Source organism: Strix aluco, chromosome 11 (assembly GCF_031877795.1).
Source record: "Strix aluco isolate bStrAlu1 chromosome 11, bStrAlu1.hap1, whole genome shotgun sequence".
Taxonomy (NCBI): domain Eukaryota; kingdom Metazoa; phylum Chordata; class Aves; order Strigiformes; family Strigidae; genus Strix; species Strix aluco.
This window is the reverse complement of record NC_133941.1, coordinates 20,424,359-20,443,971: the sequence shown is the minus strand read 5'-3', so window position 1 is coordinate 20,443,971 and position 19,613 is coordinate 20,424,359. Positions and strand designations below refer to the sequence as shown.

The 19,613-nt window shown below is 44.8% G+C and overlaps 1 protein-coding gene and 1 non-coding gene across 2 annotated transcripts in view; both read right to left on the bottom strand.

Annotated features, from left to right (window-relative positions):
* IARS1 (isoleucyl-tRNA synthetase 1) overlaps positions 1-13,646 on the bottom strand; it is a 109,086-nt gene extending 95,440 nt beyond the window's left edge. The window contains exons 1-6 of the mRNA XM_074836618.1: positions 13,452-13,646; positions 10,817-10,907; positions 8,007-8,126; positions 7,287-7,443; positions 6,681-6,800; positions 3,748-3,830 (exon numbers count right to left, since the gene is read on the bottom strand). Of these exons, the coding sequence (XP_074692719.1) occupies positions 3,748-3,830; positions 6,681-6,800; positions 7,287-7,443; positions 8,007-8,125 (479 nt within the window). The 5' untranslated portion in view covers position 8,126; positions 10,817-10,907; positions 13,452-13,646. The remainder of the gene's footprint in view (positions 1-3,747; positions 3,831-6,680; positions 6,801-7,286; positions 7,444-8,006; positions 8,127-10,816; positions 10,908-13,451) is intronic.
* Positions 10,112-10,246, bottom strand: LOC141928500 (small nucleolar RNA SNORA84). Its single transcript, XR_012624784.1, has one exon. It is a non-coding gene; the product is annotated as a small nucleolar RNA SNORA84 (small nucleolar RNA).
* Positions 13,647-19,613: the final 5,967 nt, after the last annotated feature.

The following is a 19,613-nucleotide window of genomic DNA, read 5'->3' as shown; positions in this document are numbered from 1 at the left end:
TGAACAAAAACGTCATGCCAAAACGAAAACAAAGCTACACATAGGGAGTCAGGTAACCTAAGACCAATGTTCCAGTTTCAGGAGCTACCTACACCCTCTTCAGCTGCAGCTGAGGATTGCAGTGGCACCCCGAGCCTCATGCTAGTACAGAACAGCAAAGAGCAGGGCTGTGAGGCCAAAGGCCACACCTGGTATGGAAGGAAAGAGAGGTTCCCTCTTAATAACAATCCTAAAAGGGAAACTGAAGCTGGAACAACTGAGATGGGTCTGGTGGAGGGAAGGCAGAAATGGCCAAAAAGTCCCATCACCAAAGGGGGTGAAACACAACCATATTGTGTTTCCACAGTAAACAGAGCAGAGTTTTCAGTGTACAGCCATGATGTCAAACACATAGAGTACCAATTTCCTACTGTAACTAGGAATGTTTTTCTTTCTCCCCTCAGTCACTATCTAGTATTATCACAAAAGGACTCAAGAGTATCTTCTTATGGTACAGCAGTAGGTAAGAAGTGTTTCTACCACCTGTGGTTTCACACCATACAAGCAAGTCCTTCAAAACATACACGAGCTTTCAATTATTTTTAAAACTGAATTACGCTCAGGCTGCAATTTCTAAATTTAGCCACTAGATGGTGATAGAAAACTGTTTAACTAACCCTAAAGTTGTGCAAAGGAGAACATTAAAACCTCTAGCCATCGGAGCCAGAAACATGCCACAACTCTGACCGCAGAGCTATTCCCCTCCTCTCCTCAGCACTTCACAGGCCGTTTCCTCAGCGGCCACAGAGAACTGTTCTCGAGGTGTAAACTCGCCACCGGCCTGAGAACTATGGAATAAGCCAGTAGTGAAGACAACAATTTACTAGTTGTTCTTTTTTTTTTCCCCCCAAAGCTCATGTTTTTTTCAGACCAACTGTAGATCAGGAAAAAGTTTAAGATCACATCAAACTGCTCTCAATTTCACTGTACATGTCTCATGAGCTGTACAAAAAAAAAAAAAAAAGCAAGAATATATTGCACATTTGTTCCAAAGTACCTCAAGAACATCATTGTACTGTTTTCAGTGAAGAACACATTTTCATTGAGATTCAAGCTGGCTGCAGGATGGATATACAAGTTCTGCAGAATTAGAACTTAAAAGTTCTATTTAAGTTATTTAAGACATGAAGAGCTGACTATATCTTCACATAAGAAACCACTGCAGTACCACCTCTTAATGACACCAACCTTCAATGTTGCCCTGAAAAAATCTGCCAGGATGCTACAATTTTATCATTGGATGAAGGTTTAAGTCAAAATTTAGCAGGCTGAAAAATCATTCCACTCTGTCAGCCACCATATGGCACTGCACCAAAATGCTTACAAAGCAGCCATTTCCAACAAACCTATTATAAAATATGAAAAAGAATACTCTCTAGCATGCTGAGCTTGTACAGTACCTCTACAAAACAAGACAATATTAGCAAAAGATATATTTGGTGTCTGAATCCTAAACTAGTTGAAGTCTAAATAATTTGGATAAAATCAGCCACCACTGGGAACAACATTTATCATAAGTATTACATTAGCTCACTGAACTCAACATGAACATCACGTTTCATAGAAAGCTTGAAATTCCAGTTGAGACCACTCCAGAACAGCAAGCCTCAGGAAGAGCTAGAGACCAAAAAAAAACCCAGAACAACCCAAAAAACACCACACTAAACAGATAGGTTTAGCTGATTAAAAGACTAAAGACAAAATCCTTAGCGTATTTTAACCATAAAATCCATGGTCACCATGCTCACTACCGTCATTATTACCATTTTTTTTTTCCTGGGCCTAAGAGCAGTGTTCTACTCCCACAGGCAATAAAAAAAACAAAACAAAACCAAGATAAAAACCACAGGCCAATATGGTCACCAGGTTACAGTCAATTCAGAAATTAATCTGCAGTTTCTCTTTTGTACTTAGCTGGACACTGAAGTTTTAAAACTTCTTTTTTTAAATTTAAAAAGGAACACAAAATTATTTGATTTTTTAAATTAAGTGAAGCACGTTAGAATCTACCATTCAAATGAACACTCTTAATGGACATAAAATGTAACTTCAGTAACACAGATTTTCAGTTTGATGATTGCCTAGGTAACCATCTGATTTGTTTTAGAAAATTGTACATTATCCTGCCAAAAGCACTACTGTAACTAGTTACAGTGCTCTCCAAGCATTATCTTCCTTAGCCTTGAAACAGGCATCCCACGTTTCTTTCCCATTCCAGTTCTCCATCCACACATCCACATCCAAATACCAGTGGTTCCACCTCCTGTTCTACTGGAGAGCAGGCTGGCAATGGCATTGTAAGGTGCCCCTCCAAAACTTAGGGGACTTACCAGAAGACCCAATTTTTAAAAACAAACTTTTAAAAATGTATTCCATTTCATGATTACACAGAAAATTAATAGCATCAGGAAGCAAAAAAAGTACAAAATTAACAGGTTGTCTGCCTACATGCTTCCTAAAATTTCATACCACAGAGATTCCAGATCCAAAATTTACATTTTAGAGTCTGTAATCAAAGCAAGCATTAGAGGAGCTAACCTCTGTAAGCCAGGTGAAAGACTAGAAATTTTCTTTCAAGGGGGGCAAAAAAACCCAACCCACAAGAAGAGCCTTGGGCTGTTGAGAGAGACCCTGCAGCTTGTTCAAGTCAAGTTTGGTTTTTAAATAGTCCTTGGAAGATACTAGTTAAAACAGGATTTAATGTGTCATTAAGTATTTTTATAACTTATAAAAGGAATGTTTCTTGTCAGTCTTAGCTTTATCGTTATGCAGGGTTTCTTCAGCTAAGTTAGTTAAACATCTGTTCCCTTCCCACCGTTTTTTCAATGCTTATTGAAAACTCACTGGCACTTCAGCCCTCTACAACAGCTTCTGAGACATCCAGAAGTTCTGTCAATGCTTTATCATAAAGATTTGTAACTAACAATACAATTAAAGGTTATTAGTAAAACTAATATTAAAAAGCATCAATAATACTTTAATATGCATGTAATTTACTTTTCAATGGCTTTTTCTCATCATATACCCTGCTAAACCTCTCCCTGCAATTCACCTTGTAATTCTATCACCTGAAGGACTCGATGTTGCCATTTCTTCACTGTTAGGTCAATTTGATTATCCATAACCTGTAAGGTCATCTTGTCTTTTGGAATTCCAACAGTCACCCTGAATACACTGCCAAAACACCCAAACTTTACTTAGCTCTGCACCAGGAGTCCAAGACAGTTGTCAAACTATGCTGCCAAGAAAAAGATAACAGCAGATTCCCAGCCTCTAAATTCAGGCTTGAAGAAGAGGTTTAGAGCTAAACTGAGTTTGGATAGTTTGCCCATTTGCAGTTGACAGTGTGAAGAACATCACGAATGTAGAGATATAATGTGATTTCTTAAACCAAGCAAGGAACATAGCTTCAGAATTGCTTTTAAGTTGGCATGAAGCAGTAAGATTTCAGGGCTCACTAAAAGCAGTACTGTTGAACTTTATTTCGAAAAACCCTACTACCCTGGAAAAAAAATAGGTCAATTCATTCCCTCACTTCAACATCAAGAGATTTCACATCACCTTAATTAATTTGCCCACTATTTATCTGAATTTGGCACGATTCAAAATAGTTCTAGAGATATGTGGACCAACACGTTTACAATAATTGAAGCCTTCTTAACATTTCAAATTCATAAATGTATATGCAATGTATATAAGTTAACTTACCACACGGACTCCATGAACTCAGGATAAAGAGTTTTATAGTCATTTTCAAAATCAATCCATCGTCCTAATCTGGTAACACTGAACTGTTAAGACACAAACACACAGATTGAAAGGCATCTTAACATTAAAGATCTTGATACATTTCCAATATTTATTCCGTAAAACAGCTTGACTTTTAAGCACACTGTTTGTCCACTATCAGTGAAACACATCTATGAAATATTTCAGTCTGACAATAGTTTCAAGCAGTGTATTTAAACAGGCAAAAATAAGCAAAGAATGAAACCATGAACATCATTGTTTAGAATCAAGGTCACACAACAGGCAAACGTGTTCAACACTACTAAACAGAAATGGTGGATGATCTGGATCATTCATCACATAGAAATGGTGTATCATTCAAGGTTCAGACAAAGTTCAAATGCTTGAAAATTGCTTTTGATTACAGTGGTCTTGCTTCTATTTTTAAAAATACTTGTTGCAGAGACAGTCAAAATCCAGAACGCAGTCTATCAGCTTTCAGTTATATGAAAACATGATGTAATTCGAAGACAAAGAAATGCTGAAAGAAATTGATATGTCCTAAGAAGTTATCAAAACTGTCTCAAGGCCAACTGCCTTCTTTGACTTCCCAAAGCTATGACAGGGCTGCCAGAGGCCACAAGACTGACAGGTGTTAGTCCCTGTCTCGGGACAGATTATGGTCACGTCCATTGGCACAGAACACAAAAACTGATGAGTAATGAAGAAGCTATGGGATTCACTTGGACAAGTGGTACGCTCTTGCCAGCTTCACAGCTATCGGAACCCCTAGCTCTGCAAATAACCGAGCCCCGAGACACCTGTCCTGATACTGTTAGACACCGACTATACTGAATGTCAAACTAGTAAAATGAAAACAAAGCAAATTAATTTTCTCACCTCTATATTTTCACATAACACCTGAGCTCCTGAAATGTATTAGTTTTGATTCTGACCCTTAAGCCACTCCAACATCCCACTATTAAGACCCAAAGCCTAGAACTGATTAGTACAAAGATCCACAAAGGTGGAGTATTATGTTTGGTCTCAGCACTAAAAGACCCTACACACTCAAGGAACCTTTTATATTTTTTCATAAGGTTCAAACACTTGCTAGCTACTCCAGACAGAAAATAAACACTACCTGCAATAGGAAAGTTGGGAATTCCTCTCCTAACACTATCCCAAAGTATTTGAATTTATTACCACCCAAATCACAAATAAGTTATTTAAATTAATTTCATTATTTTTATTAATAATCTAAAATATATGTCTGTGTGTGGAAATACACACATTATATATGCACAAAACAAAATACAAAATCCATTTACCATCCAAAAAGACTAAGCATTTGGACTAATTAGCACTGCAAAAATACCAGTTGCCGAAGACACAGCACATTAAAAGGAACAATTATGGAAAACAAAACATGAACCAGAAAGAATCTTCCTATTTTTATTTCTAAAAGCAATAGATTCATTGATGATGGTTTTGAAATACAAAATTTCAGCATATAGTTAAATGATCGTATATTTGAAAAAACAAACTGTGCTTTTCATCCAGCCACTCACTTAGATTTAGGCTACAGCTATTCTGACAAAGGCAGCTGTAGTTTCTTCAGATACTGGCCATAACTTCAAAACGCTCCCACAAGCAAGAGGCAAGTGATATTCAAATAAGAAATTGCTATTTCATTCAAAAGGAATATAGCAGGACTAGAGAACATACAAACGATTGTGATGAGGCAGAACAGCTTCTACATGAGGAAAACCTAAAGAATTAGGACTATTCTGCCTAGAAAAAGAAACAAATGATGGTAAAGATAAAAGTTTACTGGAAACCATATTATAGAAGAACTGCAATTCTTCAAACTATGTACAGGAAGGCCTTGATACAGACTGTTTAGAGTCTATCAGTATACCTATATTCAAAATGTAGCTAGATATATCTGCTAGGGATTATAAACTAGGGAAAAAAAAAATCCTTTGGCTAGGAAGGCCTTGTGCCACAAAGGCTGCAAAAATATCACCTGTTCCTCCATTCTTCCTTGGCAGTTGCTATTGCATGCTGTCACTGCAATACAGTGACATAGCTAGGAAAGCACCTGGGCCACTCCTCAGCTCCAAAGAAACATACAAAAGAGTCATCACTTCATAGACACATCAGACCAACAGCAAATACAAAGTACTGGGCTAAATACTCCATTCTGGCTACACTGCTAAGGACAAAAATAAGGAGCATCAGGTCCTATGCACAGGATGAATATTATTCAGAGTTAGAAAAAATCTGAGCATCTCAAGAAAATATCTAACTCATCTACTTGGAACAGCTCTCCAATCTCAAGAGTCTGCACAGATCAGTGCTCTCCCTATCACTATATTCCTAGGATGCAAAGTTTAGATGAATATTCTCTTGGAAGACTGAGGGTTTACCCACACCTATTCTGACACAAAATCAGATGCTAGCACTTCTGCTGTTCCAGAAATACAAGCTATAGTCCTACACTCTGGCAATGAAAAGACTCAGAAGTGTGTGGGGGAGAAAAGCAGGGCAGTTAATGTGCACTTCCTTTATTGGTTCCGTTTGAAAACCAAAGTCAGATCCTACTTTCAATTTTCTATACAAGAAAAGACACAAAGTAAGAGATAACTTGTACAATGTATCTAGTTAGACACTTTGAGCTCCAGGTTACCTTAAAGTAACCTCCTCTTGACATGACAGCAGTCTCCCTGTTCTGAGCCACAATGTTGGTCCCTTTGTTACCCTTTCAGGATCCCCAGTGAGAAACACAGTAGCTAAAGACACGAGACCTACGCAGGTAATCAAATAGAAGGATAAAGTTCCCTCCAGCTGAAAAACTTCTGCACACAATCAGAAATGCACAGCAGAATATGCACTGAGTCTTTACTTACCTCCCATTCCTTCGAGTATCTCATCACAATTCCTCTGCACTGGTTGTTGTATTCTTTGATCCCCATCTTAGCCACGTCCTCTGGCCCTTTAATGCCTAAGGTCCTGTCAATCTCGTACTCCTGGGAGCATTGAAAATAACCAGACAAAAAACCCATGCTGTCATCAAAAGTTTTCAGGATTTCTCTGGATAGTTTATTTATGTCCTATGCATTCTAATAAGGCTTAAAGGGCCTGCTTTATCCTTTTGATATTTCATGAGTATTGCACCTGAACTAAGCAGGTATTTCAAAAGATAACCCTGGTGAGATTGTTTCTTTACTATCTTTAGGAGAAAAAAAACAAACAACATTTTCTGAAATACCTATCAAATAAATACATGTTTATATTAATGAACAGAGTGCCTGGAGTAGGGCAGGTGACCAGTAGAAGCACCTGAAATCACCCCTCATGCAAAAGCCAGAGCAATATATCACACAAAGAACTTCTGTTTCTCTTTTAGCAACAAATCCAGGCATAAGAGCAATAGAAACATGATTGATAAGCAGGTAACAACATGGGAAAGAGAAACCAACAGAAGTATCTGTAGGCAGATTTATTACACATACCACAGGTAAGCCATGGCAATCCCAGCCAAATCTTCTGTCGACATGAAAACCACTCTGATGAGCAAATCTGGTTACTATGTCTTTAATGGTTCCTGCAAGAATATGGCCATAGTGTGGAAGCCCAGTAGCAAATGGAGGGCCATCATAGAAGTTAAACCTACAGCACAAAACATCATTCTTAATTAAATCAAAAACCGAACACCAAATCTTCAAACAGGATAAGTATATCTGAATGCCTGTACTTCTTATGTCTTACTAGGACAACATCAATTTCTTCCTGTTCTATTATCAGTCAGCACAGGTATCATGTTGGCAGTGGGACTAAAGGGAACATCTCAACTCATTCAGTTCCTACTGATTGCCAATTCTACCAAGATTACTACTGAAAATGCCCACATGCTGCTCCATGGCTGGCGGACATAGGAAAGACTTGTCCTTGCTCACCTGCAGGTTTCTTTTATAAACCCACCAAGCAGGTAATTACAGGTTTATTACTACTGTTAGAACACTGTTGATTCTTCACCAAGAGAAAGATAAACAGTAACTGACACAACAGCAACAGTAGCCAGGACTGCTATCTAGAAAGGGAGCAGCTGTTGTTAACAGAACCAAGAAAAACAAATAAACAAAAAAAAAATAGAAAAAAATTAAAAGGTAATTCCAGCTAAGCCAACCTTGCATTGTCATACACAGTTGCTACAGCTTTTAAGAGATTCTTACCTAGGTCTATTCTTTGATTGCTTTAGGCATTCCTGGAAACAATTAAGATTCTTCCAGAGCTCCAATATCTTCTCTTCCTCATTTGGAAAAGTTATGTTTTCTGGAACTTGTTGAACCATTCTTTCCAGCAATAACCAAGCAGAGGAAAGAAAATACATATTGAACAGAAGTGGAAAAAAAAATTACTTCACAAATACAAGTTATTGTCTTACAAATCTATATCACCAAACCACATCTCAGTTTTTCAAAGAGCTTGATTCAGTGTAGACATGGAAGCAAGCACTATGTTCTAAAAAAAGCCCAATAATTTTGACAGACTAGCACCAAAGTTTTGTAACAAGAAAAGGATTCTCCATTCATTCAACTATGGTCATTCATTTTTTATTATGGTTTTATTTTTGTCTCCTATAGAAAACAGTCAAAGGGCAAATTATTTTTCGGTTACAAGTTTGGGGTTTTTTCCTTTAGGAAAAGTTCCCAAGCTCAACCTGACCCTTCAGCATCAGTTTGCGAACTAGTGAGAGTTACTTTAAGTGTAGGAACTAAAACTAGTAAAGAGGCAGCTCCTTTTCACTGTACATCTACTCCTACCATTTAAAGGTTTAAAACAGCATTTTTCCATCTAGCTAGGCCATCATTCTCAGATGCTCCTGAAAGCAGTCATACTTCAGATAGCATAACTGAAACACATTGCAATGAAAGATGAACATGTGGGAAGAATTTGAACAAAGAGATGAGGAAAAAGCTCAAAGACCTCTGCTGTGAATCTTGAAAATCTCTAACTCCCAGAGTACTGGCAAAACTACTAGATGCCTTCTAGTATCTTTTTTTTTTCTTCAGTTTTACAAGTATGTCAGAACTAAGTCACAAGGGGCTACTCCTTGCTGGCCATCTCCTAAAGGTCGTCTTTTTTTTTTTTTTTTGGTGGGTTTTGGCCACCAGAGCCCAAAGCCATTCTTCAATTCTGAGTAAGACAATAAAAATCACTACAAGCAGAATTAAATTACGTATGAACAACACAGGGAAAAGAATTCTCAACACCATTAGAAACACACAATAGAGCTGCCTGGTGTTCCAGACCTGCTACAATATTCAAAGAAGTCAAATTTCAGAAAAATGCTACAGCAAGCACTAAGCAAAAGCTCTGTGGACTATTTAAGACAGGAGTTCCATAACAGAACACTGGTTATGAAGGTTATAATAGTGACTGCAGAGAAGAAACAGGCTCCCCCACCCCTAACTTTAGTGCTGCTGCTCCTTAGCACTTACACCAGAATGAGCAGAGCACTAGCCTAGCCTCAAGTTTTGCTTAGCATTGTAGAATTACTAGTAATAGCACAAGGAGTGAGTCTTCTGACTTACTCAGGTTTGTCAAATAGTAACCACAAGCAGCAACAAATGCCAATGTATGGAGACAACACTTGACCTTACAGCTGACATGCTGCTTGGTAGCACTACAGTTCCAAAACATTGAGTTAACTGAAACCCAGAACACCATAGAAATCACTAGCTCAATGCTTGAACCCATATGAAAAAATGTGACCCATAATGAAACCTACAGACTAGTTGCACCGTTCATACTCTTTGTATTAATGACAGATCATTATCCCCACTAATAAACCCAAATTGTCAAGTAAGACAAGAAATTAATTAAGAAACCCACAACCTGTTACACAGGCAACACAGCAGCTGAGGGGAAATCACAAGCTGACAAGAAACATATCAACATGGTCTGGGTGTATTCTTAAAAAGGTAATAACCAGACTTAGCACAGCAAGTTATAGTATACACAATATGTACAAGAGTTGTCACCATCATATCTCAAAGCACTCAACAAAGCACACGTTTTTTTTCCTCAAACAGCCACGCCATTTCTCAGTAATTTGATCACAGCCCCGAGATCAGAGAGACAATGGAGATGATAAAAGGATTCAGCCTTAAAGCTTATTTCCTACAAGCCAGTCACCTTGAGGACTAAGGTTCTGCACATTTTATTTAGATCAAGCTCAGCCTTTGCAATTTAGTGATAACTGCAAAGGTTTTGGCAACTGGCCCACCTGCCAAGTCTCTATAATCTAATAAATTAAATATAGGTTTAAGGTTTGGTCTGTAACTGTGACCGGGCTATGGAAGCTGCTCACATATCACAGACTCCATGCGTAAATCACAGTATCCCTTTTGGCCCATCTCTACCAACTGAAGCACTGTATGCACAAACCAGTGTCCAGTAACCACAGGGCACAAATTCATACACACTCTTATCAATATTACAAGAGAAGTTTATTTTATGTCAGAATGAGGAAGAAAAATTACTGATGAGATTCAATATCACTACAGGTCAGTTTTTTCAAGTTACAAGTTACAAAACAGAATTTTAAACAGATTGACTTAGAAGACCACATTTAAAAATCTATGGCTCAACCTCAGCTGAGCAAAAAAGTGAAGAATTCTGTGTTCAGGAAAAGCATAATCAGTTTATAGAGAGATATGATAATTCCATATACTTACAGCAAAAAAGTTCATTGCTATAAGCAATCTAGGTATTTTAAATAAAAAAAATATATCAAGGACAACTCATTACTTTGAACACAGACTGAGTGAAAACATCACAAATGATGTTTCAGAAATTATTATACAAATACATCTCATAAAATAATACTTTTGGACAACACTCCAAATTTACATACATATTAGCAAACACAAGGGGGTTTTGTTTTCTTCTTTCTCTACTCATTTTCTGGTTACAAAAAGTGTTGAAGTTTATAACAATGTATCACTGGGGAACTCTTTTTTTTTTAAAGTACACTCACTTTTTCTAAAAGATAATAACATTCAATAGGAAAGGTGTCAAAGTTTGTAGATTGTACTACAGCAGTCTCAAACTTATGCTGGGCTTCTTATCTAGAAGAAAAAAAAAAAACAAGCATTAAAACCATAAAAGCAAGTTAGAAAGTGTTTTTCCAATATTAAGATTTAAAAAAAAAAAAATCTTTAATTTTTCAATTAAAATGACACTATGAATGAACCAAACCAGTATTTCAGAAGTTCGTTGGAATTAAGATACATCACATACAGATAAATGATTAAAACAAAGTGGATTTCAATACATTACTCATTTTGGTGACTGAGAAACTGAAAAGATAAAGAACCAGTATGAACTAAAAGTATACAGATGGTCTCGTAATTTCAAGGGGTTTATGATCAGTGCCTTATCCTTGTTCTAGTCACCTTCTCCCACAAACTATTCTATGTAAGAGACCTGTGCACAAACTTCCTTCCAGAGACAAGGAGGAGCCTCCTTTCTCCATCTACAGAGGCCTTCCCCAAAGTTAAACTATGCATTATTTTACATACACACAGAAGTAGGCTCCCCATTTCTGCCTTTTTAGATACTGAGCTTTGAGGCAAGGCAATTTCTGAGGGATCAATTTTCTAAACTGTTCATCTGATAATCAAAAGCATCCATTTCTAGAACAGATGGAAACAACCAAGTTAAAAATAAAAGGAAGGATAGATGGGAACAGAATGCTAAGCTACAGAACAAACATTGCTTCTGAAAATCTTGTAGTAATGCCTTATACAGGTAATAAAACTGCAATACTAATCAAAGACCTGAGAATAGGTGAGAAAAACACAAACCAGGCATGCACACCTATCTTTAAAACCTCTTTTTAAACTGAATAAACTCACTCTAACTAGCACTTTATATAAACCACCAAATAGTTGGAAATGCAAGAATAAACTTATAAAGTTAAAAATAAAAAAAAAAAAAAAAACAAAAATTGAGCAATCTGTTATCTTCTCCAAAAGGACATAAAACTGACACCCTCATGGCCAGTCTCCCTAACACTGCAATTTATAAGCGCAATTACTTCAGGAAAGAATTAAAAACATAGTTTTCCTTCACAAAAATTTTGGGTGTGATAGCAACCCAGAAAAATTTATATTTACATGTTATTCATAGCAGACTGATAATCGCTCTATTTGATGGGTCATGAAGCTGAGGTGTTACAGACTTTTCATACTGAGAAATATGCCTCCAAGTGAGCAAATCAGAAAACTAAACTGGGAAACAAGGCAGAGACAGTTTCTAATTTCTAAACAGATGGAGTCTACTCAAGCTCAGCCTGATACTTGAGGATGGGTTATGGAAAGTGTATCCAAGATTAATTCATCTCAACATATCACTCAAGATGAAACACTACCCAAGATGGACTATAGCCCACCTCTCCCCCAGCAAGGACTGTTTCTTTTTATGCTGAAAAGCTAATTAAAAGATCGCTAAAACAGTGAGCAGATTCATAAATTAATACTATGTTTAGACACAAATATATTTCATACCATGCAAGAACTCAGTTTTACCCTCTATCTGATGATGTCTTAAGCCATTTTTTCTGTTGTCTACATACAACCTTGATTAAAAGTGTAATATTTGCCATTGTGCAAAAAAAAAATAATATGGGTTACTTTGAAATACCTTTAAACTATGTATTTGACAAAAATCAGAAACTAGTGTCAGTTGAGTTGGCAAATGCTGCTTTTATGTGCCAGCTAAATTCTGCTATTACCTGACAGTCACTTCCTAAGCATGTCAGCAACAAACTGAAAAATATGCTCTCTTCAGTTTCCAGAAGGCTCCTGGGGGGGTGAGGGAGCAAACATTTGCTGAAGATCAAAATATCAAACCCATTACAGCTACAGCAATCAAGAGTGTGCCTCCCTCAAAAATCTCCCTCTATTAAAAGGATGCTGAAGTGGAGCGCTTAAGACATATTACACTTTGCAAGGCATCTTAGGTTATTCGTTCAACTAATTAATGACATTAAGCCTCGATCGGTATTAAACTCTGCAATAAGGAAATCGGTTAATCTTTAATAAGTACCTATTTTAAGTAATCACTAAATTCTAGAAAAAGCAAAGAATCGGTAGAGCACCCAGGGAAGTCCAAGAGTAAAATATCTTATACATGAATGTAACGTTAGAGATAGGGAATACATTAGCTCCAACGCCTGAGAAGGCGTCAATAACATCAAAGCCCAGCAGCGAAGCAGCCAGCCCGGCCGGTTGCCCACAGAGCTGGACGTTAAGGCGCTTCAGAGCTCCGGGCGGTGACAGGAGAGAGACCAGCCGGGCCACAAACAGCACCGGGAGACCCTCCGCTGAGCGACGCGGGGCGGGCAGCCAGAGGGACCGGCACCCTGCATACGAGTCGCCGGCTTTCTGTGAAACCCTAAAAAGCACCGCCCGGCCCCAGCACCCGCACGAAGCGCCCCCGAAAACCCCGCGCCCCGCCTGGGGCCCCGGCACCGCCCCTCCCTCAGGCCTCTGAGCCGAGCCCCGCCTCAGTAACACTCTCCCTCAGCCGGCGAGGGACGGAGAAAAGATGTGGGGCCTCGGAAAAGCAGCCCCAAGGGCCGGGCCGGACCCGGTCCCGCCGCCGCTCACCTCAGGACCGCCCGTCCCGCAATGATGCAACCGCGCCCGGGAAAGCATGACAGGAAGCACCGGCGGGCACACCCGGCAGCGGCGGCCAATCAGCGCGCGGCACGCTTAGGGTGCAATAAGGCGGCCTCCCATTGGGCAGGCCGCTCTCTGGGAAACGCCAGGTCACGGCGGCGCGGGGCAGGCCGGGAAACCCTTCCCGCCCTCCCAGCCTGCCTTCTCATTGGCCAGGGGCGGCTAGGGGCGGGGCTGAGGCTCCCCCCGCCCTGAGGGGGCAGCGGCTGCCGCCCGCCCGGCCGGGGAGCGTGTTGGCCGAGCGTAACTGGGGAGGGGAAATCCTGCTCCGGCTTTAGTGGCTTACGGTCCGTTCACAAACTAAAATGGCTTTTTAAAATGTCCGGTGGCTGCCATCGCTGCGTTTGCGCACAGGGAGCGCAGCGCCGTCGGCTGAGGCGGCTCCTGGCTGAGGGAAACCTCCGTTTGGGGACGCGCTGACATGGCCGGCCCGCTGCGGTGCCTCTGGGTTTGGAACGCAGCAAGCGAAAACATTCTCCCTCGGCCACAGGATTTCCCCTTAAACACACAAAAAAGAAAAACCTCTAAAATCCTAAGAGTGACAGAAACTTGAACTTTGAGTTCAGGGCAGACTTCCAGCAGCGTGCCCCGAGCCTAAGCCCTCTGCCTAGAGCGAGATCCGGGGCAGGAGACGCCGCCACACACATCTCGGAAGCTTGACCTTGCCTCCGTTAAAGGAATACTGTTTAAATATGTCGAGATACCAATTCTTAAGACTCTACCACAGAAGTCCCCTCCTTACTGCTGCACTCCCAACTAGAAAAAAAAACCTTCTAGATGGGTTCCCATGTGTCAAAGGAAACTTAAAAATTTGAAAAAATATTATTACTGGCTGGCAACCACAGCATTGTGAAATTACAAAACATTTCCGTCCACCTAGAGAAAGCACTGAAAACTGCTGTGGAAGGGCTCACAACACTGGAAAATGGTAGACTCCAGGGATGTGATGAAGGGAAATGGGTAACTCTTTCTAGACCGTACATCTGCTCACCTGAACCCCTCACCAAAACAGATCATGGGGAAGGAAGGTCAGATCAGTAATGGCCCAAACAGTTCAGCTGCCTCCATGTAACGAATTTCAATTGCTCTTAAAACTTCTATACTAATACAAATGTAGGTAATCAAAAAAAGCTAGCTTTGGTTTTGATTTTCAGGACTAGGTACAAGATCAACTCACTGGTCTGTACAGGGCAGTGTCTCAGTCAGCAGAGGAGGGACACATCCAGATGTGAAGTGTGTCATGTTAGACAGAATCCTCACCTGTACAAAGAAGCACAAGACTATTTTCTACACTGAATTTCATACATGACTCCAGAATAGCTACAAGGGGAAGTCAATCTGCATCCAACTTAAGAAACAACACAGGCAATGTGAACTGAGCCCACACTAAGCAGGACTGACCAAGAGGACAGGGAGAGACTGGGTGCACGTGCTTGCCAGGAGAGATCTCCAGCACAAACACAATGCAGAGATTCCTGCCTGTGAGGATCCGGGATGTTCTGTATGCAGGAGGGAAGCTGGAAGTGGCAGCAATGTCTTTAACCCATATTGCTTTCTAATGCATCTAAAGCTCTGAAAAAGCCTGTAACAACTCAAAATCAAAAAGAGGAGGACTTGGATTCTACCACCTGATGCAGCGTTCCTTCAGCTGAGCATTTGATTTTGTCATGTTCTGGGTTTTCTGCTTTTTTTTTTTTAAGAAAATCTAGTAAGTGTGATTCAAGACTGAAGACAGGTAGGTAAGAGAGGAATAAAATGCAGAAAATAACTAATTCAGAGAATTTACTCATCTTACTATTATGGACCTTTTCTATACCCAGAAAGCTTTGCTATGCAGACAGATGGATATTCCTTTCAGGAAGACTTGAATTGAATTTAAGAGTGGCTTCTGTTAATTTTCTCTGAACTTTTTTCCCCAAGTAGTGTAAGCTTACTTGAAAAAAATCCCAAACAGGTTCAGACCACTTCATGAGCAATTTCTTTATAAACACTTTATCCAATCTGAAGGCACTGCAGCCTCCCCCTGCTTTCACATTCCTTCAGATTAGAGAGGTTGCATTTTTTTTGACAACTGTAACTTGTGCTTGCTGCAGTGCCAACTCCTTCAATGTTGGAGTTGAGTTTGTAAAACACGTAGGTGATGAGGCCAGTTGACTTTAAATGAAATACCATATAATTTCTGAATGGAATTTAAAACAAACACTGCTTAAAATTAAGCAATGAAATACAAACATTGACAATTTGTTGTTGATGTCGACTCTACAGTTACCACATCCAGATCTTCACTTTACTCCCCCCTGTATATTTTGTACTTCTTTGCCCTTCACTAGTAAAGAATAATAAGCTGTTATCTATGTGAAAGTCTCCTGTCCTTATCTGCTCACCACCTTTAGCTGAAACCATTCGGGCCACAACACTGAGCTCGTTTTTCTTAAACAAATTGACCATAAAGAAGGGGTAAAGAGGGAAGTCACTGTCAGATTTAGTACTGCAGTGCACAGAGCCAAAAAAAGGGATTAGAAAACCAGGGGAAATTTGTAGCAGAGGGATGAAGGCCCAGCACGAGTAACTAGGACAGCCCCTAAACTTCAGGAATGAATATGTCTGCTGATTTTTCACAAAATTCTGTTTAAAAAGCACCGATTCATCTGGGAAGGTTAAAGGGAGGAAACAAAACCCCAGGCGGCCTCAAGAGGGGACTCCCCTCCTTCTCCCCCTCCCCTCTAGCTAAACGCCAGCTCAAACCTCCCCACACCCCGACTCCTCTCCCCGGTACAGGCCGCGGCCGGGCCTCGACCAGGCCTCAGCACCGCCCGCCCGGCCCCGCGCCCCCATAGCGGCGGCTGCCGTGGGGTGGGGACCGGGCCTCGCCCCCGCCTCGGGGTTGTGCCGGTTATCGCCGCCGGTCAAGCGATGTTCTCCCCCCCGCCAAAACGCCCCCCGGGCGTGTCTCCTTCGCCGCCGCTAAGGCGGGAGGCGGCCCGCTGGGCCTCCTCCCTCCAGCCCTCGCTCAGGCCCGGGCACCACGCTGGGGGCTACGGGCGGGACGGCCCCCTTCCCCGCGGGTGGCGCCGGCCCCGCTCAGTAGTTACGGGGGAAGGGGGGCAACAGGCGCCGGCACAGAGCACCGCGCCTTTCCAGCGCTCGGTCACGGGTCTCCGGCCGCTGGCGGCTCGGGCCGACCCCTTCCCCCCGGCCCGAGCAGCCCCGCTGAGCGCCGGCCGCCCCCGCAGCCATTACGCCCGCCCAACTCCGGCCCCACTCCGCGCCTCACGGGCCGCTTAAGCAGTTTACGTACTGCCACTGCAACGGAGAGGAGGACAACCGCGCCTGCGCGGGAAACTGAGCGCAAACGCTGTTCGTGAATAGGGGATGAACAAAATAACGCTCGGGGAGCGCTGGGCCAAACCAAAACGCGGCGGCCGGGGGGAAAGATCCCGGGATTAACGCGGGAGACGGGAGCGGCTGGTGGTGGCGCAGAGCGCCCGCGCTCCCCGGGCAGGGAGGGCGAGGTTTGGCGAAGACAAGCCGTGCTTCCTCCCCCCCCCCGCGGCGCGGCGGCAGTTGGGCTGCGCCGGGCGCTATAAGTAGGGGGTGTGGGGGTGCGCGGCAGCAGTCGGCGTGGGGCGGCGGGTGGTGTGTGTTGCGTGCGGCTCAGCGCATTCCCCGCGCCCTCCCCTCGCTCGCTGCCTCCCGGGCCCTGCCCCGGCCGTCTCCCCCTACCCCCGGCCCAGCGCTGCCAGCCCCGGTCGCGGCCGGCTGGGGAGTGGGCGAGACCATCTTTCCGCGGCGGCGGCTTGGAGCCGGTCAAGCTGCCCCCCAGCCCGCAGCCCTTCAGCCAGGCTATGCGCGGTAAAGGGGCTCCGCTCAAGAAAAAAACAGAGCGGATCGTGAAAAGGTAGAGGCGCCCGGGGAGGCCCCCGCCAGCGGGGACGCCGCAGGGCTCTTGGGGAACCGGCAGCTCAGCCCAGGGAAAAGGAGGGGAGAAGGCGCAGCGGGGCGGCGGCGGCGCTGGACTGACTCGGCGGGGGTGTCCCGGCAGCTCTCCCGGCGGCGAGGAGCATGTGAGAGCGACGGGCCGCGATGCTGCGACGCGCGGAGCTGATGGTGTGCGGCGGAGCGCGGCGCCCCCCCTGGGAGCCCGCCCGCGGCGAAGGGCTGCCCGGAGCCGCCCTCCCGCCGCCGCTGAAGGGCGGCGAGCCCCGGCGGGGCGGCAGCCGGTCGCGCTGGCCCCCCGGGCGGCGCGGGAGGCAGCCCGGCGTTTCGCGAAAGCTGCTGGGCAGCCGCACGCACAGCCACCTCCAGCACTCCCAGCAGCAGCAGCTGCAGCAGCAGCACTGCCGCGCCTTCCGCCGCTGCCACCGGCCTGCGCGGCCGCGGGTGCTGCTCTCCCTGCGGCCCGTCAACGTCCTGGGCCGGCGGGCGCCGGGCATGCGGGCGCCCCGCAACACCAACCAGTTCCTCATGCGAGAGAAGTACCAGCTCATGCACCTGCGCTCGGACTCGGTGGGCACAGAGAGCGGCGGGTCGGACTGCGAGATGGACCCGCTGGACATGGACTCCTACCTGGGGGTGCTGGAGAACGCCCGCGGGGCGCTGATGGAGTGCGCGGGGGAGCCCGGCCCTGCTGCCCGGCCCCCGGCCGCCCGCCCCGCCGCCGGCCCCCCGCCGGAGGAGAGCCAGCAGTACTTCCCCTCCGAGGACGATGTGATGGAGAGCGAGCTCTTCATGGAGAGGGACTTCCACGAGTTCTGCAGCAGCATCGCCTGAGCCCCCGCCGACGGCCGCCCTGCCTCGGCTTTCCCGGGCCGGCCTTGGCGGGGAGAAGAAGTCTGCTGGCCGCGAAGCCTTTCCGCCTCGGGCGGTGGGAGAGGTTTATTTATTGCTCGGCCACCCCTTTGCGTTTTTGGCAGGGGGGGGTTGGCTAGTTTTATAAATGCGTGTGTGTGTGTGTAAAGAGGGGGGAACCCCCCGCACCTCCCTTGTAAATAAAGCGAACTTTTCGGAAGGCGAGCTCGGAGCCGACCGTGCTTTGTGCGGGGTTCGGGGGGGGGCGGGGGGGCTGCTGGGACAACCGCTGTGTCTCCCTTGGGGGGGCTGGTGGGACCGGGAGGGAGGGGAGGGGCAACGGGGGGGGGGGGGGCGGGGGCCGAGCCTCCGCCATCGGGGAGGGGGCGGTGGCTGCTCCCGGCTGTTTACGTCCAAAATCATCGCGGAAAAGTTTCACGCGTTCCTGGCTCTCGCCCCTGTTTCTAGTTTCCTACGGAAAAGTCGTTCAATTACCGTCGCAAGCGGAGGGCAGCCGCGGAGGAGAGCCAAGGGCGGGGGGGCGGCCCTTCCCACCCCACCGCGGAGGGGAGCGGCGGCTGCCACGGGCGTTAAGGGGGTGGGGAGGGGGCGGGAGGAACCTGCAGAGAAACACCAACATGAAGAACAGCACCTCCGGGAAGCGGGGGGGAAGCCCTGCCCGCCTAGCGCCCACGCCAGCCCCGCGGGGCCGGGGACCCCCGGCCCCCTCCTCCGCCGCGGGCAGGGAACTCCAGCCCGCGCCCCCCCCCCCCCCCCTCCGCAGCGGAACGGGGAGACCCCGGCCCCCCCCTCCCCTCCGCAGCTCTGTCCCCCCTGCCCGCCCCTGAAGCAGCAGCCAAAGCCGAGCGGCACTTGGGCACTACTCTGCCCTTTCTCTGCCCTCGCAACTGGAGCGTTTTCATGGCCGCCTTATGTTTATGACAGCACGGTTTTATTGATTATTTTACCAACTACAGCAGAGGGAGAAATGTCTAGAAAGAGATTTAAAGGGCCTCTGCCCACGGAAGAAAGCAGATGCCCACCAGCTGAACCAAGTCCTCCAGCGGTAGTCAGGATTAAGTTTTCTGTTTTATACCTACCATGAAGGAAGGAGATAAAATAAACATGAAACTCGCCAAATCCCTAAATAGGGAACTAGGAGACATCAATTCAAGGTAGTAGGAGATTGGCTTGGAACAGTTAAAAGTTACTTTACACAACAGGTAACACATTCCAGGAACTTGTTGCCACAGGAGAAGAGAGGGGCAAATTGTATCAACTGGTCTGAAACAGGATTAGATA